This window comes from Vanellus vanellus, assembly GCF_965231255.1.
Source record: "Vanellus vanellus genome assembly, chromosome: 20".
In the NCBI taxonomy this organism is placed as follows: domain Eukaryota; kingdom Metazoa; phylum Chordata; class Aves; order Charadriiformes; family Charadriidae; genus Vanellus; species Vanellus vanellus.
This window is the reverse complement of record NC_138925.1, coordinates 9,841,377-9,863,445: the sequence shown is the minus strand read 5'-3', so window position 1 is coordinate 9,863,445 and position 22,069 is coordinate 9,841,377. Positions and strand designations below refer to the sequence as shown.

The following is a 22,069-nucleotide window of genomic DNA, read 5'->3' as shown; positions in this document are numbered from 1 at the left end:
TACATAGAGATAGACCTACATCTATATATACCGCTGTAGATGTATGTGTATATGTATGTACACACTTGTGATTTATATGTGTGCGTGCATATATAGATACATCTATATGTAAATATAGCTAAAGGCACTTGTAGATACATCATCGTATCTACGCAGCTGCTTATAGATATGCATATAGATGGATGCACACGGGTGTATAAAACGTACGAATATAGGTGTATTCCCAGGTGTGTCTGTGGGTCTGTGCACACACGCGCTCACACACTTGCACACACACTCACACTGCCTCCCCCCCCCCCGCCCCAAGCCCAGCCCCGTGCTCGGCCAGGGCTGCCCCCACCCCCAGCGCACCCCCTCCCCGTCCTGATCCCGTCCCACCGCCCCCGTCCCCCACCCCGCTCCCTGCCCCGGGCGCTCCCGGGGGGCTGCAGCCCCCATAGTGCCGGTGCCGGGTGGGCATTGCCGGCCCCGTGGCGCGGCAGGCAGGGCAGAGGCGAGGGGCCGGGGCGCAGGCTGGGGAACAGCTTCGTGTTGTTGGCCTCGTGGGCGTACAGCACCCGCTCGCGCCCCCGCGCCCGCCCCCCCGCCCACCGCCTCCAGCAACGCGGGGAGCGGGAGCGACGCATGCAACGGGTCCCCGTGCTGCACCGGCGGCACCCGCGGCGGCTTTGGCTGCGGGCAGGGTAGCCGGGCAGCTCGCCCTGGCGCGCTCCCCGCCAGCGGCCGTCCCTGTGCCCCAGAGCCAGGTCGGGTGGAAGCGGTACGATGGTCCGGGGCAGCGCGGGTGGGAGCGCTGGCTCTCGGCACTCGCGGCGCGTCGGGCTCGCGGTGCAAACCACACTCTCCACTTTGCTCCAACAAAGCGTAAGCAAGCGAACGGGCGGCGAGGGCTGCGCGGCGGGCGGCGTGCTTGGGCACGCGCTTAGGATCTGTAGTCCTTCTTGCTGTAGGGTTTGTTGCCCAGGATGCTATCGATCTCGTGGACGATGGAAGACGACAGCTTTGGAAGGACCTGTGGGGGACACCGTTGGGAGTCAGGATCGTGCCCCTGGTGCACATGGGAGGATGCAGCTGCCGGTGGCACGAGGCCGTGCCGCGCTCACCGCCTCCACCCTGCCACCTTGGTGCTACAAGCCCCAGCTTGCCGGCTGAGTGACCCAGTTACGGAGAGCCTAGGTTGGGCTCAGCCCAGCAAAGCCTCATCTCCTCCGCTCAGCTTCAGATGAAGCAAAACTCATAATTTTTGCATCGAGGCAGGTTCGCAACCTCCTTTTCCCACACAGCGCGACGCAGCAGCGAGCGTTGCAGGGCTGGGCATCGCCTGAGCTTTGTGTCGCAGCAGCAAGGCACGCGCAGGCAGGTACCACCCCGTTAAAGCCCCGTGAGTTGGGGTCTGCCCGCTTCCCCGCGGCGAAGCCTCCCCCGGGCGCGCGCTGCCGGCGTGCCGATGCGGTGGAGAGCACTGACCTGTATTGCTCCAATATTCTCCATCAGCTGGTCGGCGTTGGAGGCACCCAGCAGGACGGAGCTGACGCCCTCATTGCGCAGGCACCAGGCTGGGGAAGGAGGGAGAGCAGAGCCTGAGTGCAGCCCGGCAACCCCCAGCAGCCCCCCCCGGCTGCCCCCGGCCCCCCAACCCCTTACCGATGGCGAGCTGGGGCAGGGTGCAGCCCAGGCGCTCGGCGATGGCCTGCAGCTCCTTCAGCTTCGCCTGCTGCCGCCGGCCCTCCTCGCTCAGGATCTTGTCCTTCAGCCACTGGTATCCCTGGGGGGCAGGAGGGGGCTCGGAGAGAATGTCATAGTGGGATTGGGGTGTACCAGGACCATGCGCAGGGAGGGCATCCCCAAACTCCCCAGGTCGTGGTTCCCGGACCTCTCGCTCCCATGGGGACCTTGTGACACCCCCACCCGCTCCCCCGGCTCTGCCCATTCCATCGTGCCCCCCCCCAGCCGGGCTCACCTTCAGTGAGGCGCGGGAGTAGGGGGGGATGCCCCCGTCATACTTCCCCGAAACAATGCCGCAGGCCAGCGGCGACCAGGTCATGGCTCCGACACCTGCGGGCAGAGCAGGGGGATGATGCTGCCGCCCCCCTTTGCGGCACAGGGGCTGGGCGGCCCTGGGGACACGCGCCATGCCCCGCCTGGCTGCGGCAGCGCCGGGCTTTGGGGAGCACCGTGCTTTGGGGGCCCCAGGACAAGACCCCCGCCACTGTACCTATCTTGTGGAAGAGCTCAGGGAGCTGCACCTCCACCTTCTCCCGCTGGAACATGTGGTACTCGGCCTGCTCGCAGATCGGCGGGATCAGGTTGAACTGTCGCGCCACCGAGTACGCCTCCTGCCGAAGAGCCGAGGGGCCTCAGTGCCACGCCGCCCCCCGCCCCGAGCCCTCCACTGACCCCCTCCCTGAGCCCCCCGGCCGAGCCCGAGAGCTGCCCTGGAAAATAATTGAGGCTCAAGTGCATCTGCAAGCGCTTGGCTCCCGACAGCTGCTGTCTAATTAAATTAGCATCACCGGCGGCACCGGGGCTGCTCCGCCGCGGCCGCCCCTGGCCCCCCAGGCCCCTACCATGATCTCCATGGAGCTCCAGCGCGAGGTCCCCCAGTACATGGCCATCCCCTGGTTGATGACGTGGGTCATGGCTCGCACCGTCTCTGCCGGGAGGGAAGGGGAGAGCGGCAGGCAGGGGTTAGCGGGGCACCGCGCTGGCAGGAGGGGGCTCGTGCCGTGTCGATGGCTGGTGAGCATCCCGCTCCCCAATGCCGAGGAGCTGGGTTGCGTCTGGAGGATGCTTTCAGAGGAGCAGGACGAGGGAGCAGCTGCTTAAGACATGCCGGGGATCACGGCCAACTCTGACATGCCGCCGGCGATGCCGGGGCTCTCTGGGCACAGAGAGCAGCCCGAGGCTCCCAGTGCCAGCCCTGTGCTCTGCGGGGTACCAGCACCAGCACTATGCTTGGCACCGCTGCGGCGGGAGGGACCTGAAGCATCGCCGGTATGCCAAGACCCAGGAGAGGGAGGGAGCCCCAGACCCCCTGTGAGGGGTGCGGGGGTCTCCGGGGGGAGCCGGCCCTGAGCCATGCGGGCTGGGGCCAAGCCAAGGTGCGCTCCAGCAGCCAAAGGCGGGCAGGGGGGGAGCGAGGGGCGCGAGGCTCGCCTGGCTGGCACCGGAGCGTTCCCCGGTGTGCTCACAGCTGCCCCGGCGAGGACGGACCCTGCCGCGGTCCTGGCACGGCTGCAAAGGGTGCCCCGTGGCAAGGACCCTGGGGAGCCTCTCTGCTTTTTTCCCCCCTTTAACCGCAAGATGGTCTGAAGGGGGTGGGGGAGTGTTTTTGTTGTGCTGCTGCTGCCTGTGCATCCTATGGCGGGGTTTGCTCGGGGCGGGGGGACAGGGATGGGAATCACAGAGGAGTGGGGGTTCTGCCCCAGGAATTGCCGCTGGGACTCAGGCAGCGGCCGGCGGGCAGAGTGCGGGCAGGGAGTACCTTCTACGATGAAAGTCCTGGACTTGAAGGAACTAAATGGGTCCCCTGGTGATAAAAGAGAGGTTTAGATAGAGTGGGGTTGGCTGCTGCCGGGACAGGGGCAGCGTCCTGCCACTGCGCCACCAACCCACCCCCGCTGCGGCCCGAGGGGGGTCCCAGCGCCGGGCTGGGGGCGGCAGAGTGGTGCGTGGTGTGGGCTGACCGTGGCGGCGGAGGAGAGGTTTCTGCTCAGGAAGGGAAAAAGCCCTTGAAATAAAAGCCTGGCTTGTGCGATGGTGGTGAAAGGCGGTGGGGAGGAGCACGGCACCGTGGGGTGGCACTCACCTTCCATCGGCGTGTTGGGGTCGGGTCGGTTGGCAAACACCACGTCCACGTACTCCAGCTGCAGCCGCTCCAGCGACGCCTTCAGACCTGCCGCACCAACACACCGTCAGGTGTGCCGGGCTCTGTGCCACCCGCCGGTGAAGGCAGCCGGTGCAGGCACAGCCTGGCGCCGCGGCCGGCAGCGCCACGGGAGCATCCCTACCTTCTATGATGTGCTTTCGGGACAGTCCCCTCTCCGTCTCGGCCCTGGAAAAGGAAAGGTGGGTGAGAGCCTGGCATGCTCCGGCCGCTCTGCCACGGGGCGGGCGCGCTACCTACTTTCCTCCCCAGAAGATTTTGGTGGTGATCACCAGACTGGACCGTCTGCAGGGAGAAAGAGAGAGTCAGTGGCGGTGGCACCCGCAAAGCCTCGTGCTCCCTGCCCGCTCCCTGCCTGTGCGCGTTCACGCCTGGGACTGCTCTGCCAGCTTTCCCCAGCCCATCGGCACCGCCATGACCGGCTTTGCTGCACAGGAATGAAGTCGGGCTTACCTCCACCCTTTCTTCTTGATGATGTTCCCCAGCACCACCTCGGCCCTACGAGAGAAGGAGATGTCAGCCGCCGGCGCGGGGGCCGGGGCGCAGGGTGAAGCCCCTTGGGCTGCTGCCGAAGTGGGGTACCTACTTGCCGGCGGCGTAGACTTCTGCCGTGTCGAAGAGATTAATGCCGTTGTCATAGGCTAAAGTCATCAGCTGCTCCGCCATCTGTGAGGGGAGAGCGGGGAGGGTCGGTGAAGGGGGTGGCTGAGAGCCGGAGCACAGAGGCGCACGCTCACGAGTGCTGGTGAACGCCGGTGCACCACGTGCACCAAGACCAGCACCCGCGGCTGCGCCGGCCCCAGCCATTCCCCACATCACTCGGGAAAGGCTGGGCAGGGACGGGGCATGATCCTTACCTCGTCTGTGATTTGCCCTCCAAAAGTCACCCATGTCCCTGTGGAGGAGAGAGGGTGCACGCACGGTGAATGCGGTGAGCACAGTGAGCGCTGAATGCCGCTCGCTGCCCCGAGCCCCCGGCCACCCACCCTGGCTGCCCTGGCACAGCCCCGGCACGCGGCAGCCGCAGTTGGCCCCGCCGCGTGCGGCACGGTGCTCCCAGCACAGCCCGGTCGCTTCCTATCACGTCGGAGGAGAAAAAGAGAAAATAATTTGACAATTTCTGGGCTGCGTCTCAAAAGTGCCCCGGGCTGGAGGAAAACCCTTTCCTTCCCTTCACAAAGCGTCGCCGGAGCAGGCGAGCGCCGCCCTCGCTGCGGAGCGCCGGCAGCAGCCGCAGGACCAGGGGGATGCTGAGGAGCTGTGGCAAACCCTGGCACTTACCCAGGCCCAGGCAGGACACGCGCAGCCCAGATTTCCCGAGGTTCCTGGAAGACAGAGACCCGTTAGGAAAGCCGCCAGGAAGCCCCAAAATGCCATCTCATGCATCCATGTGCCACCGAGTGTGCCATCCGCGTGGGCTGGGAGCACTGGTGGAGATCCCTGGTCCCCATCCCTCATCCCCATCTCCATCCCCATCCCTGCCTGGGGTGGTCCCGCAGCGAGGGTCCCCCCTCAACTGATTAAAAAGTCATCCCAGGCCAGGCATGCTGCGGCTCACCGGCGGCACGGCCAGCACTGGCGCAGTGATGCTGTTTCCTGCACGCAAAATAATTGCCGTGCCCGCCAGGGTAATCGAGAGTGGCAGCAGGCAGCGGCCTCGTTAAAGCAACTCCCCATGACGAGGCGGGGGTGTCCGGCTCCTGCGACAGTGCTGCTGGCGTGGGGGGACGGGGCAGGAGCCAGGGGAGATGGCACGGCAGCAGTCAGGCCTGGGGCATCCCACATGTGGCATGAGCTGTGGCCGTTCTTTGCAGAGTGTCACAGGGGAGCACATGGGGAGAGGGTGCTGGGGGGCAGAGCAGCGTCCCGGAGAAATGGAGCACCCCTGAAAATTTGGCCGGCACAAGGAGCCAGGGAACAGCTTTCGGGAAGGGGGCCGGGCTGGCAGACGCCTTCGCTGTGGTGATGGAGAGCCAGTTTCTTGTTAAAAATGACAAAGGCTCGAGAAACGAGTGTTAAAATAAATAAAGTGTAGGTGAGCCGTGGCAGCTCGCCCGCGCGGGTGTCGCGTAGCAACCGAGGCACCGCCACCGCCGGCATCGCTGGCACGGGCACGGGGAGCCGGGCAGGGAGCAGCCGTGGTCCGACAGCAGCGGTGAATCGTGGGCTGAGCTGAGTCGGGGCATCTTTCTTCCGCACCACCGCGTTATTGCCCAACATCTGGAGGCGCGGGCGCTTCCCCCCAACCCTGCGTTATTTTTAGCATGTTTCATGGCGGGGAGAGGTTGTGGGGCAGCAGCGGCTCAAGACCCCATGATGGGGGGTCACGGCAGGGAGCGGGGGCGCACCAGCCCTGTCCTGGCCATTCCAGGCTGCGGGGGCATCGCCAGGGTCCTCCTGTGCGGGTGGCCACCAGTGGCACATCGCCGCTCCCGGCTTTACTGCCCAAACGCGTCTTGCCTGGTCGCACAATGGAGGTGCTGGCAGATACTGGGGGTGGCTAAGCATCCCCCCGCACTGTGCCATGGCCTTCCTGTCCCATCCATTTGCACAAAGCATCTCCCTGCACCACCATCCCCCCCTGCAGCCGCTGGCAGGGACCCCCAAGCCAGTCACCCCCCGCCTGGGAGATGGTGGCCCCCGGTACACTCCTCCTTCGGACTGGGCTACAACTATGGGGCGCGAGCACTGAGTTTGGAGGATGCCACCGCGCGTGGCCCCAGCGTTGCCACCGCAAAGCTTCGGCGTGTGAGAGCTGGATGGGGCCACCCCGGACCCCTCCCCAGCACCCGGGCGAGGGGACTCGGCTGATTTGGATGATGATGGTGGGTGACGGCTGGATGCATTTCTGCGCTCTGCTGGCCCGATGCGCTTTGTGCCTAATGTCGGTCACATCTGGGCTGCAGCGGGGGCACGCAGCGGCTGTCAGCTGGACCATGGCGTGCACGCTCACCCCGGGGGGAGCCCCCAGCCCCGTGCCTGGGTGCACTCTCATCCCGGGGGGGTGGGGGGAGCCCCCAGCGTTCTGCTCCAGAGCCAGGGATGTGGAGCGCGTTTACCCAGCGGGTGCTGGCCAGGGGGGACACAACATGCACGTGCTGCCCCTCCTTTCCAGACCCACCGTGGGCAGCCAAGGGCCCAATCCTGGCTTGCGGCTCTGCGCACGCTTCGCAGGGCGGCGAACGTATAACGATGCCGTGGCAGCCCGCGGATTAATGCAACTCTCAGACACCCCCCCCGCCGCCCCGGCTCGGCAGGCTCTGGGGATCCTACTGATCCCACCCCAAATTTTAGTCTCCCTTTCCCCCCTCCCGCCCCGCGGGTTCTACCGACCGAAGCCGCCCCGAGAGGGGAGAGGAGCGAAGAGCGCGGAGGGCGACGGAGGCGCACGGTCAGCACTTTTTAGCACCGAGAAACGCACGGAGCGGGACGCGAGCCGGGGATTAGGGGGGTGCAGCCCCCCCGAACCCTGCCGGACCCCCCTCCACACCCCCCCCCCCCCCGCCCGGTGAGGACCGGGGGGCAGCCGGGCGGGAGCGGCTCCGCCTGCCCCGGCATCGCCCGTCTCCTACCGGTATTTCATGCCGGGCTGTTTGCCGCTGGACTCGCTGGAGGAGGGGGCGTTCTGCACCGAGAGCTGCCCCAGGCTGCGGGCCACCATGGCCACCGCCCGGAACTTGCCGCGGGTGCCCAGGCTGGGGCTACCGGCATTCTGCCGGTTCAGCCGGTCCTCCGCGCTCCGGCTCTTGATGCTGTGCTCGGAGCAGACGAAGGAGACCTGCATGCTGCTCCGCCGGGCCCCCGCGCCAGCTGCCTAAATTTAGCCGGCGCCCCGGGGGAGGCGGGGAGCTCCTCCCGCCCCCCGCTCCGCCGACGTGACGGCGGGGGCCGCTCCGGCACCCTCCTGCCCTCGATATTCGACGCGCTCAGGAAGCGAGCGAGCGACGCCCGGAGGGACGGGGGGGGCGCCGCGGGGAGCGCCGCAGCGGGGCCCCCCCCCGGGTGACCCCCCCCCCGCCGGGCATCCCCGCCCAGCCGCGGGCTGGGGCGCAGCGGGGGGCTGGGACCCCGGGGGCGAAGGGGCCGCTTGCCTCCGCGCCGCACAGCATCCCCCTCCCCACAGCGTTCCTCTGCTCCACAGCATCCCTCCTCCCCACAGCAACCCCCTCCCCTCATCATCCTTCCTCCCCACAGCATCCCTCCGCTCCATAGCATCCTTCCTCCCCACAGCATCCCTCTGCTCCGGTGGATGCAAGTCCGAAACAAAAATCTCCCAGCAGGAGAGAATGGGAAGAACGGAAACCAAAAATACATAAAATATTTGCTATTCCCTCCTCGAGTCTGCTTTCACTATCACGTATAATGCAATAACATAAATTGTTAAAGATGAAACACCTGATACTCAGAAAATAACAGCTTGTGGGAGGAATTTAAAACTTCCCAACCTGTTCCAACCCCAATAATATGAAAAACCCACACACTGCTTTCAAGGGGTTTTGGGGGAAGGAGCTAGAAGAAACGGGATATTTGGCCCCCACGTTACCAGCACGGGTTTATTTTCTGTCATGGCAAAAAAATGAAAGAGCAATCCTTTCATTCTGAGCTCAGGTTCACAACATGTTAATAGAAATGTTCTTGGGAAAATCTGAGGTCAATCAAATACACGCTCACTCTTACTATAATTATTGTGTTAAATACAATTAAGTGTTTAACCAGTAGTTAGAAATAGAGATGATCTTGCTTTTGAGGAGAGACAGATCCTTAATGACACTGATCCTTCACCAGCTCTATCTACCATATATCCTTTAAACGCGAGGGAGGGGAAGCGAAGGGGTGCCAAAGAGGGACTGGTTGCCCCCTTCGGGGCCACGGCCCCAGTGGTGCATCCCCCAAATTTCACCCAGCACAAGCCAAGCGGATTGAGGTGAAGCCTGTTGGCATCTCCCACCGGAGGAGGGAGGAGGGCTGCCTGTGGGACCGCACCGGCCGTGATCCCCCGGTAAGGAGCAGGGAGCGGGGCTGGGGCTCGGCTTGCAGGGGAAATCACGCACGTTCGGCCCGGACCTGATGAGAAATCTTGTAATCTCCTCCGCTTCCCTCTGCCGCAAAGCTCCTTAGCTGGGTAATCCCGCCAGCTCCGGCCCCAGGGGGGGACGCGGCAGCAACTGGCAGCTCCCCAGAGGCGGAGAAACCTCTGGTGATTTTGGGGGTGCATCCCCATGGCCCCCCAGCCCACAGCAGGCATGTGCCTGAAGGAGCATCGCTGGGGGTCCCTGTGCCAGCCTCTCCCCATCAATAAATAACCGGCTCATGAATATTAGATGGGCTCTTGCCACCGTGTAAATGTTACCTCTGTTATTGTGAGCGGAGGGGAACCTGACCCACGGCATGGCACGGCAGGAGCCGGCAGAGCCGCCGGCCCCGGGGGGTTTGCTGCAGCGGGGGGCTCAGGGCACCCCGGCATTTGGTGTCACCAGGCTTTCGGAAGAAAATGATAAGGCACAAGTGTAAATATCCCTAGAGAAAGCTTAACTTTGGGGTCCCAGGGAGGACGAGGGAGGGAGGGAGGCTGAATGCTCAGCACCCAGGGTGATTCATGCTGGAAGGGACCTCGGGAGAGCTCTGCTCCAACCTCCTGCTCTGAGCAGGGTCAGCTCTGGGATCACACCAGGTCTTGCAGGGCTTCCTGCGGCCTCGGGAACCTCAGAAACCTCAGAGGACGGAGACCTCACAGCCTCTTGGGGCAACCTGCTCCACCGGCCGCAGGAGGGAAAGCTTTTCTATGAGCACGTGAAGCCACTTGACTCTAGATATTTGAAATCTTGAGACAAATGTGACCACTAGTGGCCTTTGAGACACTTCTCTTTTTGTGAGAAGATGGGAACGTACACCCTTGGTCTTTGGTGGCAGAGCTTTGTCACTAAATCACTCTGTGGTCCAATCTGTCCTGATGGTTGGACAGGGCTTTGAGCTGCCGGGGGAGAGCGGGAAGGGACGTGCTGGGCAAAAAGACTCGTGCCCTCAGAGGAGCCGCGACTCACCGGCTGCCTGGCACGGCCTCCCTGGCACGGGCGGGCAATGGGAAGGACAAAAGTCGCCTGAAATCCTGATACACCTCGTGCTGCACCCATGCCCTGCTTGCAAATTTAATGGAGCACCAGCTCTGCCATGAATGCTCGTCAGACGGATACCGCACCTCTGCAGCCTTTCGCTCCAACCGCCTCATCTTTAAAAGCACAGAGCGTGCTTGCACTTCCAACTTCCCAACAGCAAAAAGGAAAACCAAGTGAGAAGCTCAAAGACCATCGAGCAAGCACGAGGCAACGGCACTGCTCTGCTCTTGCACACACCATGCAATCACCTTTTGTGCCGAGGGCACCGGCTCCTCCCGACCTTGGCGTGGCACAGGGAAACCCGTGAAATCCTGCAAGGCAGGTGTAAATCCAGCGCGAAGCAGCATCCCCGATCTGTCCCCACGTCTTGGGCTGGGTGCGCTTGGCCCTCGCCGTGTTCGCTGCCCTGGCAGGCACCGGCGCTGCCTTACCTGTACTTCATGCCGGTGGTGCGGGCGGTGCTGTCGGCCAGGGAGAGCCCGTGCATCCGCAGGAACTCCTCCAGCGTCTTCGCCCGTGCTGCTGCCCGCACGTCCCGCAGCCGCCGCAGCTCCAGCCCATCCGCCGGCCGGGGGGCCGGTGGCAGCCCCCACTCCGGGGGGTGCCGGCTGGCCACGCTGCGCAGGCTCTCGCTATACGTCATGGAGAGCATCCCGCCGCCCGGGTGTGGGCTCTGCGGGCCGGCCCCGCTGCCGCCCCCTCAGCGATGCTACGGAGAGAGCTGGGAAAGCACCACGCCGCCACGCTGGGCTCTGCCGCCGCTCACGGGAGAGCCGTGCCCACGCCACGATAGCGGAACCCCAGCGGCACCCCCCCTTGCGAGGATCCACGGCGGGTCTACGGCATGAGGAGGGAAGAGCAGGACCCCTGGCAAAGCCAGTCGCTTCAGCGGAGCAAAGCCGTGGTGGCGGAGCCAAAGAGCAAAGGAAGGGAGGCGATGGGCAGATGGGGCTGCAGCGGGCGCCCACCACAGCCGCCCCGAGCCCAGAGAGCGCTGCAGCCCGGCACGTGCTCCGGCTGCGCTGTGTCCCAGCTCGCACCAGCTGGGCTGCCACCGACCAAGTGGGGTTCCTCAGGGGTTGGTACTGGGACCAGTGCTGTATAACATCTTTGTCGGGGACATGGACAGTGGGACCGAGGGCACCCGCAGCAAGTTTGCCGATGACACCAAGCTGTGTGGCGCAGTCGACACGCTGGAGGGGAGGGATGCCATCCAGAGGGACCTGGACCGGCTCGAGAGGTGGGCCCGTGCCAACCTCACGGAGTTCAACAAGGCCAAGGGCCGGGTCCTGCATCTGGGTCGGGGCAATCCCCAGCACAAATCCAGGCAGGGCGGAGGATGGCTGGAGGGCAGCCCTGAGGAGAAGGGCTTGGGGGTGGGGGTGGGTGAGAAGCTCCCCAGGAGCCGGCAATGTGCACTGGAGCCCAGCGAGCCCCCGGCCCCCCGGGCTGCATCCCCCACAGCGTGGCCAGCAGGGCGAGGGGGGACTATGCCCCTCTGCTGCGCTCTGCTCTGCTCTGGGGAGACCCCCCCACAGTGCTGCCTCCAGCTCGGGGGGTCCCCACAGCAGAAGGACACGGAGCTGTTGGAGCGGGGCCAGAGGGGGCCCCGGAGCTGCTGGGAGGGCTGGAGCCCCTCTGCTGGGAGGACAGGCTGGGAGAGGTGGGGGGGTCAGCCTGGAGAAGAGAAGGCTTCACGGAGACCTCAGAGACCCTTCCAGTGCCTAAAGGGGCTCCGGGAGAGCTGGGGGGGGACTCTGGGTCAGGGAGGGGAGTGATGGGATGAGGGGGAGCGGTTTGACACTGGAAGAGGGGAGATTTAGATGAGATATTGGGAAGAAATTCTCTCCTGTGGGGGCGGTGACCCCCGGCGCAGGGTGCCCCGAGGAGCTGTGGCTGCCCCATCCCTGGAGGTGCTCAAGGCCGGGTTGGACGGGGCTGGGAGCAACCTGGGCTGGGGGGGGTGGCCCTGCCCAGGGTGGGGGGTGGCACTGGGTGGCCTTTAAGGTCCCTCCCAACCTAAATGCTCCATGATTCTATGGTTTGCATCCCTGTGAGGGACACGGTGAGCCCCTGGAGCTGGCTGAGGTGGGGTGAGTGGTGGCACAAGCACTGCCAGTGACAATCCAGCACCACGTGCCAGTGGGTGGGAGAGGTCCTGATGGAAAAGGTGGTGCTGTGGGGCTCTCTGGGGAGGGCAGGCATCTGCAGAGGGGCTGTGGGTGCTGCGTGCTCGCCGATGGCTGCCGTGCCTGCGGCAGGCTGCCGCAACCCGTGCCGCCAGCCAACAGCTTCCCCACAGCCGCGGCAGCATCCTCCCAGCCGGTGCGGGCTGCCGAAAATAGCCCACCGCAGAGCGGGCTCCTCGCACCCTGAAGGTGCTCGCTGCCTCTCGGGCTGGGATCTCACCGGTGGTGGCACTGGCATCGATTTCCCTGCCGCTCTCTGCAGTGTCCCTCGCACTCAGTGTCTGAAAGAAGGAGTGGGGGACCGGGGCCAAAACCACGGCGCTGGTGCCGAAGCGGCTGTTGGGAGCCGGGAGTGCACCGTGCCAGAGCTGCTCCGGCATCAGACTCCGGCTGAGTTCCCATCAGTGGTTTTTTCTTTCCCTGTGAAGCTCAAATTTGCGGTAGCAGGAGCCAAAAGCAAAGTGCACTTTCCCAATGAGGTGTGACCTCAAGAAAAAAGAAGATGAAACCGCAGAAGATAGAGAGCAGCAGCTGGCAAGGGGTGGCCGAAACCCTGGGGAGCTCCTGCGATACCCAACGCCACCGGAGACCCTCCTGCGCTTCTCCTGCTTCATAGCGAGGGCTTGGGAGTGCAGGGAGACGCAAAAGGGGACCCCTCTCCCGTGGCAAAGCCAAAGTGAATCCTGGCCACCAGCCTCCTCTGCCTGCTGTGCCTCAAAGACGGAGTCTGGAGCCGGCACCGCCGGCACCAGACCTTCTCCACGGCTGGTGGCTTTAATTAGGGCAGTGCCGGTGGGTTCTGCCGGGCACGGGCACAGCACCCAGCCCTGGGGGGATGCACTTGTCCCCAGCGGGACCCTCTCACACCCAATGGGATCCTTTTGCCCCATAGTGGCTGGGAAAAGCCCAAGCTGGCTGCTCTACAGCTTCACCGCGCTGCCATGAAGCGGCTGCAGCAAGCGGAGCCGGGGGCTTTGGTCTGGGCTGCTCTGAGGAATGGGGCGGGAATCCACCAGCCACCTCCTTTCGACACCTCCCTGATTTTCGGCTGAGCAATGTTATGGGGTGGCAGAGAGAGTGCGGAGGCAGCGGGTTCATCCACGGGCTGTTCGTTAGCAGAAATGCCGACACTGCCTGTGGGACGAGAAGCAGTGGGGCTGCGGGAGCTGCCGAAGCCCAAGCAGCGCCGTGCCTAAGCGGGAGGGACTGTTTTGTGGGGAAGGAGCGGGAATGGGGATGGGACACAGGCTCTGTGGGATAACAGGGGACCGTTACCACACGTCAGGGGCACAACAAGTAGGGGACAGTGGGGTGTGCAGGGCAGCTGCTCGGAAAGGCGCCCGTCCAGCCCGGCTTGCCAAGCTGGGAACTTGATGGCAATCAACAGCCTGCCGAAAACCAAAAAGCCCCCAAATGCCAAACGAAAGCCTCCCCAAGCCAACAAATCCCGAGTCACCCCGCACAGCAAATCCTCCCTGCTGCCCGCAGCGGGCTGTGCCCGTCCCCGCTCGCCGCCCGCGCTGCCGGCCCCGACTCACCCGCGCACCGGGGATGCTGTGCATCCGTGGCAAAGCTCTGGGCGGCCGGGCTGCCCCGGGGCAGCTATAAGAGACGCGCGGCCGATGGGGTTTTTTTTGCATTAGGGGAGTGTCGGCGCTCGGCGTCCAAAGCAATTGGCGGCTGTGACGGCCCCCCCCGAGCCCAGCTTTCTCACCGCGCTCCATTAGCCCTATTAGGGGAATTTCTTCCTCGCAAAGGGGAGCTAAATTATTCATGGCCGCTTCGCTAAAAGCCTGAGGATGCGCCGCTGCTTTATGAAACCTGGCATCGCTGCCTCTGCCTGCGGCCCACCCTCGCCCCGCGGTGACAGGTCCCGCACCACCGGCGTGCGGAGCCACAGGGGCAGACGGGGGCCATCGGGGAGCAGAGTCGGTGCCCTGTGGCGGACGCAGCCCTCCCCACGGTCCCCACGATGGCAGGGTCGGAGCTGGGCTGTGGCAGGACAGAAACATGGACTCATCCAGGCGGGAGCCCTGAAACAGCAGTGGGTGACATACACTGTCGGCAGCTGCCTGCAGGCAGTCCGTGGGCAAGCTGGCTCCTGCCTGTCAGCCTTGGTAGCCCGTCACACCACAGGTGTCCGGCGGTTGAGGTGCGCGGCTGTGCCTGGATGGTTTGGCAGCCAAAACCCACCCGCGGCTTGGGCTCGCCAGTGCCGGCAGCGGTGTATCACCGGGACAGGCACGCTCGCGGTGCTGCTGAGCCACCCCGGTGCCGGCCAGCCTCTCCTCCCGCTGCGCACGGGGACAAAGCACGGAGGCCACGGTTCCTCTGGGGGACAGACCGCCGTCCCCCACCCCGACGCGCTGGGCCAGACCCGAAGCGCCCGGGAGCACCGAAGCAGCTGCTGGCACAGTGTGCGGGGAAAAGTGCCGCCTTCATTTTAGACGGTAAAAAGGATGAGGGGGGCGGGGGGAAGCGTTGCCTTCTGTACCACTTAATGACGCTTCTCTTAATGGAAGGAGCAGCGGAGCGGCTGGCCGGGTTCCTGGAGCTGCCCTGGGGAAAAGCCCACGGGCTCTTCCCAGCGCAGCATCGGTGCAGGATGGTCCCCCCGCGTTGAGCTGAGACCCGCACCCCCACGGTGGCTGCCCCCCAAGTAGCCCTCTGGCCATGCAGGGGCCACCGGGGCTTTGGCCATGTCTGCTCCCCAGGGGGAATTTGGGGAGGGGGAGGGCTGGGTTACCTGTAGAACTGGAGCTGGCGCTTGGGGCTCCCGTACCTCGCGCTTCCGACAGCAAAGGGGAGAAAGAAGAAAGATGCCACAAACCCGGTTAGAAAGGTGGAGCGGGACCGAGTGGCAGAGCTGGTGGCCGCAGGAAAGGTTGGTGGTGCCCACCCATGCCACAGCCCCGGGGACACCGTGCAGCGGGCACCAGCACACTCCCCAAAAATACCCACTCTTTCCATAACAGCACCCAAAACTGCTGCTGCTGCCATGTGGGTTTTTGCCGTCCTGGAAGTTTTTGAACGATGCATGCCGGGCCGGTTTTGGGGTGCCATGGCCCCGGGTTTGAGGCCCCGGAGATGCCCCCCCCACCCCGTGCCGCCCTGCACCCTTACCTGTAAATCATCCCTGGGGAGCCCGTCTGCCGCAGCGAGAGTCGCGCTGGGGAGTCAGTGGTGGATTCGGGATACATGGAGCCAGCCTGGGCTCCCCGGAGCCGCTCGCCGCCTCACCCCTGCCACAGGGGAAGAGAAAAAGAGGAAGAAATGGGGCTTTTTGGGGCACGCGCATGATGGTGCTTCCTGTTGCAGGAGCCCACGAGCCGGATGGGTGTGCGGCGTGGGCAGCGGTGCAGGCAGCGGCAGGCAGGGCACAGCCGCCCTGCCGGCCCCAGACCCCATGGCTCCCACCCCGATCCCACCCCTGCCCTGTGCTGATGACCCCCAGCTTGGTTGCTCTCCCCCAAAACTTCTGGGGCTCCCGGGAACGGCAGAGCGGGGCTCTTGCTGCCCACCTCGCTGGCCACCTCACTGGTGACCTCGCTGGCCATGGGAGGCGAGCAGGGCATGCCATGGGGCAACCCAGCTGCGGCAGCGAGGCACTGACCCGCGCTGTGGAGGGCTTACGACATATCAGGAAATGGTGAAGAAATGCAGGCCTGAAAAATTAAACGTTTTGCTGGTGTTTTAACACTAAAGCAGCCCCCCGAGGGTCCCCCTGCAAGGGACAAGCCAAGGAAAGGAAAGTAGCCCGGCTTTTCCCGCAGCACGCACGTGACTGCGTGAGTGGGGGTGCAGGAGCCCCGAGGGAAAGGGGGGCTCGCCCCCAGGCACCCGACCCTCCCTGTCCCCATCCCCTCGCCAGGGGGGCGTCCGGCGTGACTCCCTAGGGAGCCATGGTCCTGCTCCTGCTCCCCAGTTTCCAGTATCACAGAAAACCACAACACTTTCCTACAAAACTGGGGCTCAATTTTAAATTTAATCGATCTTTCTTTAGGCCTGTGAAATGCCGCAAGTCAGGAGCTGATTTTTTCCCCGGAAGGGACTGAGAGATCTCTGGGCTCCTTCCCCGGCTGCCCTGGGCACAGCGGGAGCGTGGCCTTGCACAGCATGCTAATGTCCTGGCAGGCGTCCTGCCTGCATCCTGGCATGGCCTGCCTGCGTCCTGCATCCCCCCTGCATCCCAGCATGGCGTGCCTGCATATTGCATCCTGCCTGCATCCCAGCAGGGCATACCTGCATCCTCCACCTCTCCCACATCCTGCATCCCGGCACAGTGTGACTGCATCCTGCATCCCTCCAGCATCCTGCATCCCTCCAGCATCCTAGCCCAGCATTCCTGCATCCTGCATCTCTCATCCCTTCAGCATCCTGGCCTGGCGTGTCTGCATCCCGCATCCCTCCAGCATCCCGCACCCTGCATCCCTCCAGCATTCTGGCTCCGCACGCCTGGATCCCGCATCCCTCATCCCTCCAGCATCCTGGCCCATTGTGCCTGCATCCCACATCCCTCCTGCATCCCTCCAGCACCCTGGCCTCACATGCCTGCATCCCGCATCCCTCATCCCTCCAGCATCCTGGCCCGGCATGCCTGCATCCCGGCGCAGCCCCTGCAGCCCACGCGGCCCAATGGCAGCGGCTGCGGCAGCCGAGCCCATCCCTGCGGAGCCGCCTGCCCGCCCACCGCAGCCCCTGGCCCCGCTGCGGCCTCCAGCCCCGCCGCAGCCCCGGTGCAGAGCCCCATCTCCCTCCTCCCCTGAGCACCACAAAAACGCGTCTCCCTTTGGCCGCAGCCGCGCCGGGGCTGGAGATCAGGCAGGCTCAATAAAGCTGGGTTTATTTTTGAGAGGGCAGGAGGGAGCTGCTCCCCCGTGGCCCCGGACCATTGCACTGCGCGCCCCGAGAGGACCCTGCCGAGCCCCCAAAGCCATCGTGATCTCCCCCCGGCTTCTCCCGGGGACTGCTCGTGTCACCTTCGCTGCTCCCCACAGCCCTCGCCTGGCAGCAGGCAGCTGCCTGCACCAACGCAGGGCAACAGCAGCCACCGGCCTTACACGCTCCGGCAAGTCACTTCGTGCCCACCCAGAGCCACTTAATCAGTGGCAGTGTAATGAAGCTGAAGCAAGCTGGGGGGACGCCTGCAGGAGGGATGGCCGGACCCCCCCTGCCCCAGCTGCAGCGGGGGCAGCCGCGCGGCTTCTTTGCCTGCACTGCCACAAGCCGAGACTCAAACTTATTGCAGGGCTTAGGGCTGGCTCTGTTTGCCCCCCCGGGGATCCGTGGTGCGATGAGCTCAGCTCTTCGATGAGCTCAGCCCTCCGCAATTTTCAGCAGGACCCGATGCCCCTCATCCGTCACTTCACGGTAATGCCGGGGGGACTGAGCCCGGTGGCTGGCAAGTCTGCGGCAGCATTTGAGGAACTTTGCTGGGAAGCGCCACTGGACCCCTGGCACACGGGGCAGGGCTCTGCATCCTGAGGAGCCGGAGCATCCCGGCCCCTGGGACAACCCGCACCTCTGGGTCCTCCGAGCCAAAGGCGCTGCCGAAAGCCCGGTTCCCTTTGTGTCGGTGGTTTGGTGCTTCCCCAAGACCACTCCTGCACAGTGAGTCTGCAACTGCAGGAGTTTCTGCAGGGGGATGCACAGAAAGGGAATAAAAGTGTTTTCTTCTGCGGCATGTGCCTGGGATGTGGGTGCAAGGGTGCCCCAAAAGCTTGTGCTCCCACTGGGGTCCCTTTCCACCCCCATCCCTGGCCAGCACAATGGGGCAGGAGAGTGCGGGCACTGAGGCACTGGGAGGCTCTATGGCCGGGGAGCCCCGGGAGCCAAAGCTCTGCTGGGCCAGCCCCGGGGATGCTCTGCAGACCGCAGCTTCCCAAACACCCTGCTGTCAGAGCAAGGGGAGCTGAAACTGCACACAGAATTAATTTGGATATAGGGACGAAGCCTCTGCACCTGCTGATGAGCCTGAGCCCCTGTGGGTGAGGCATCAGGATGGGGGGAGCTGTGGGACCCCTGCCCCAGGCACCCCAGCGTCCCTCCCAGGTGCTCACACGAGGGATGCAGGGGAGACAGCGCTGAGCATCTCCCCACTCCGGGTCCCCGTCCCCGTATTTCTGCCCCTATGTTACCAGGTTTGCAAACAGCACCCTCAGCAAATACCGCCCCCCCCCCAAAAAAAACCACCACGGGGAAGGTGACTTTAGCCCAATTGCCTACACTGCCCCGCTCTGATTGCAAATAATGGCTTTTGACCTGGTGCCTCCTGCCCCCACCTCTCTGTTGGTGCCCCGTGCGGGGTGCCGTGCCCCCCCCGCTGCAGCCCCGGCGCTGCAGGGATGCGCAGAGCAGCAGCCCTGCCCCTTCCCTCTGCCCGGGGAAGCCTCTGCTGCAGAGCAGCCTCCCCCCGCCTGCCACCGCGGCCCGTGGGCTTGGACATGTTTACAAGCCGGTCATTAAGACAACGAACACGGCAGGCGTTGGGGATTGAGCTGCGACACGTGAGGTCGCCTGAGATCGCGCCAAAGCGCAGGCACCCGGCGCTGTGCGGCTCCCCGAGTCAATGACACAGCCCAAAACCATGCGCAACACGTCAGACGGGGTTATTCCTGCTTTGCCATCACGTACACCAGCATGAAAGTAACGGGGTCCGTCAGGCTGCCGAGCACCCCCGGGTCCCCGGTGAGCAGCACCGGCAGCCTGCGCCCCTTCCAGCGAGCCCGCAGGCACGCTCCCCGCCACGCACGGCTGAGCTACTGCCATGGCAGCGCTGACCCCCCCGGCAGCCCACCTACCTGGCTCCGGTGCTCTAACGGAGATGTGCAGCCAGGAAGCAAAAACAAATGAAATAACCCCCACCAGCTGCCGGCAGAGCTGGAGGCTCTGCAGGTTCCGGGAAGCGGTGCCGGTGCCGAGCAGCCGTGACAGCCGGAGGCAAACCTAGCAGGTGCCGATTCCTACCCCATTCCTGCTCTGTCCCTGGGAAAAGGCATCCAGTAGAGGAGGGAGGCCGAGCCTTCGGCACCCTGGGATGCGGCAGCACCCAGGGATGCTGCAGAGCGGTCCCTGCTGCTCTCACATCCTGACTCGGCAAGTTTGGCTCCGCCGTGGCGTGCAGCCGTGGCGTGCAGCCCGGCTCCCCATCCTGCCGGTGCCTTAACTGTGTCGGCGCCACAGCCCGGCACCGGCAGCATGCGTGGGCGAGCAAGAGAGGAGGCTCGTCCAGCAGCCGTGGGGAGCTGGGAGCAGGATGCTTCCACTGCCGGATGCCTTTAAATCATGCTGGGTGTTTCTCTTAGAAAATAAAATCAGTGTGTCCGCAGGTGATGCTGCGGGGCTGCCTCCCAGCACCGGGGCTGGCCCAGCCGCCGCGTCCTGCGGACAGCCACCCGTCTTCCTCCGCTTCTCATCGGCTTTTGCTTTTTGGCCATCTTGGGCAAAAAACGCATCCCAGACCGTGTGGTTCAGAGACACCTCAATAATGGGAGCATGTTGGTCCCCAGCAGCAGCACAGCACTGTAATCCTGCAGCGATAACACCACTGATGTGGCCGGTGGCCGGAATGAACATGAAAACCAGAGGCCAAGCCAGCAAAAAGGGGTCAGGGTCTCAGAAGCACGCCGCAGCACTTTTTTCATTTATAAATTAGGAAAATCTGGTCCCTCTCCATCCACTGAGTCCCGCTTAACTTCACTGCAGCATCCTGCCAGTTCCTCTGCCCCCCCAGTGCGGTCCTGCCGGCGATGGGGCCAGCAAGCATGGTGCCCACTCCAAACTGTACCGGCACTGGCGGGGACCCACTCGGCACCGCCCGGGGGTGATCCCAGCAGGTTCCCCAGTTTCCCCGCTGTGGCAGCTCCGCTAGCAGTGTGCGACAGGCAGGGAAGGATGTGAACCCCGTCCCGTTGGGAGAGCACTCCCCAGCACCAGCACGGCAGAGGCTTTGCTTCCTCAGCAGGCGGTGGAACCCACTCCCCCATTGCAAGGGAAACCCACTCCCCCATTGCCTTAAAAAGTAGAGGCTGGAGAGGGGCTCGTGAGCCAAAGAAACCCACGAGTTTGGGGCCTGGCTGGAGGAAAGGCCAAGGGGAGTGCTGGCAGCAGCTGGGCTGCAGGACAGAGCGTCCTCGGGAGGGGGTCCTCCTTTCCAACGACCCTACGTGTCATTTCGGGTAACGAAGCCACCATCTTCTGTAGAAAAGATGATGGTTTTGTCTTTGCTGTGCTCCAACCGGCTCTGGTTACAAACCAGTGCAGGATGTTTTGGGAAAAATAAAACAACGATGACATTCTCTTGCCTGCAGGTTTGGCAGCACGCTGTGTCACCGGGGTTCGCCCGCTGGCCTGTCCCCGGTGCGACGCCGAGGGGCCACAGGCCGCCCGCAGCCAGAGCATCGCCCCCGGGCTGCCCTGCCGCGCCAGGCAACACACGGGTGGGCAGAACCCACCGTCCCCCCCCGGAGCGGGGGTCCATGGACGAGGACAGGGGCCCACTGGGCAGAGAGCCGGCGGCGGGGCGAGGGACCACCCGAGGGACCGGCAGCGAGCGGCGCCGTTACCGGGGACGAGCGAAGCGCCGCCCGGCGCCAGGGAAAGGACAAAACGGAGCCTGTGCGCGAATCCGCAGCTTTTCGGGAGGAGCAGTGCCCCGGAGAGGGCTGCCCGGGAGAAGCAGGTTGCCGCCGGGGCCGCGGCGGGCATCGCATCCCGCGCCCCGAGCATCCCTCTCCGTTCCCGCGGAGCGCCGCCGGAACCGCGCCTGCGCCGGCCGCCCCCCGAGAACGCCCGGGCAGCGCTGGGAGGATGTCCGGGATGCAGCCGACCCTTCGCGGGAAAGGGGCACCGGCTGCTCCGCGCAGCATCCCCTCCTCGCCCCCCCGCTGCTCCCGAGCTACGAGCCAGACGTTACCGGATGACAACGGGGACAGGCGCGCGGCGGCGTGGCCTTACCGCAGCTCCGCCCGCGGCCGTGCCCGGCTCCGCCATCGCCCCCATCTCCATCGCCATCGCCCCCATCGCCATCCCTGCCGCCCCCCCGCCGGTCCCGGCCCGGTCCCCGCTGTCCCCGCACCTGCCCGGCGTCCGCCGCTCCCCACCGCTCCGCCGCGGCGCCCTCGTGGGGGGCAGGCCCCGCCCCGCCCCACCCGCCGCCGATTGGCCGCGCCGCCCGCCTCTCCCGCCGCATGCAAATGACGAAGGCTCCCGTGCCGCTCCCATTGGCTGCAGTGCCGGCAGGGTCCCACGCCCAGGCCCCGCCCCCCGCGGTGCGGCACCATCGCCCTAGTAACCCGATGCTGAGCCGGGCGCGACCACCCGCGCGGGGGGGGGAGGACGGCCTCCGCCACCGCCGCCACCTCTACCGCCGCCGCCGCCGCCGCCGCCACCGCGCCCCGCCCCGCTCCGTTATCGCTGCAGCACGGTCTGTCTCCGCCGCTCGCCGAAGGGGGGAGGGCGAGGCGGGCGGCGGGATGGTGAGCGGCGGCGGCGCGTCCATTCCCCCCCCCCACCCCCTCCGGCCCGACGCAAGGTTGGTGTGGCCCGACAAGATGGCGTCGGGGCGCGGTGAGTGCGTGGGGGGGTTCGTTCGGTGGGAGGCGGTATGTCTGCACGTGTGTCTGTGGGTCTGTGTGCGTACGTGGACATACATGTATGGGCGTCTGTATGCGCACGTGTACGTAAGTATATAGGTCTGGTTGTATGGGAGGGGCGGCGGCCGCGGGGGTCCGCCGGGAGGGGCGGCCCGTGGCCGGTGGGGCCACCAGGACGGGGGTCCGGTGTGCCCGTAGGTGGCCGGGCGGAGCGACGGCTCACCGTAGCCGGGGGGGAGCGGTGGTGGCCCCTTCAGCCGCGCCTGTGGCCCCGGACGGGTGCCCCGT

At 65.1% G+C, this 22,069-nt stretch overlaps 1 protein-coding gene across 3 annotated transcripts; it reads right to left on the bottom strand.

The window, feature by feature from the left end:
* Nucleotides 1-448: 448 nt before the first annotated feature.
* Nucleotides 449-21,288, bottom strand: KCNAB2 (potassium voltage-gated channel subfamily A regulatory beta subunit 2). Of its 3 annotated transcripts, none has more exons than XM_082493434.1 (15): nucleotides 21,265-21,288; nucleotides 15,312-15,430; nucleotides 5,168-5,211; nucleotides 4,744-4,781; nucleotides 4,473-4,552; nucleotides 4,340-4,384; nucleotides 4,127-4,171; nucleotides 4,011-4,054; nucleotides 3,809-3,895; nucleotides 2,568-2,653; nucleotides 2,216-2,336; nucleotides 1,961-2,055; nucleotides 1,645-1,765; nucleotides 1,468-1,556; nucleotides 449-1,012 (listed from the first exon to the last, which is right to left on the bottom strand). In XM_082493434.1, exons 2-15 carry the CDS (start codon nucleotides 15,386-15,388, stop codon nucleotides 923-925), a joined length of 1,062 nt encoding a protein of 353 aa, XP_082349560.1. In that variant the 5' UTR covers nucleotides 15,389-15,430; nucleotides 21,265-21,288; the 3' UTR covers nucleotides 449-922. The 3 variants fall into 3 exon arrangements, with proteins under 3 accessions (XP_082349560.1, XP_082349562.1, XP_082349561.1); XM_082493436.1 differs by having other exon boundaries at nucleotides 2,216-2,333; XM_082493435.1 differs by lacking the exon at nucleotides 21,265-21,288 and adding an exon at nucleotides 18,989-19,013.
* Between the last annotated feature and the right edge of the window lie 781 nt (nucleotides 21,289-22,069).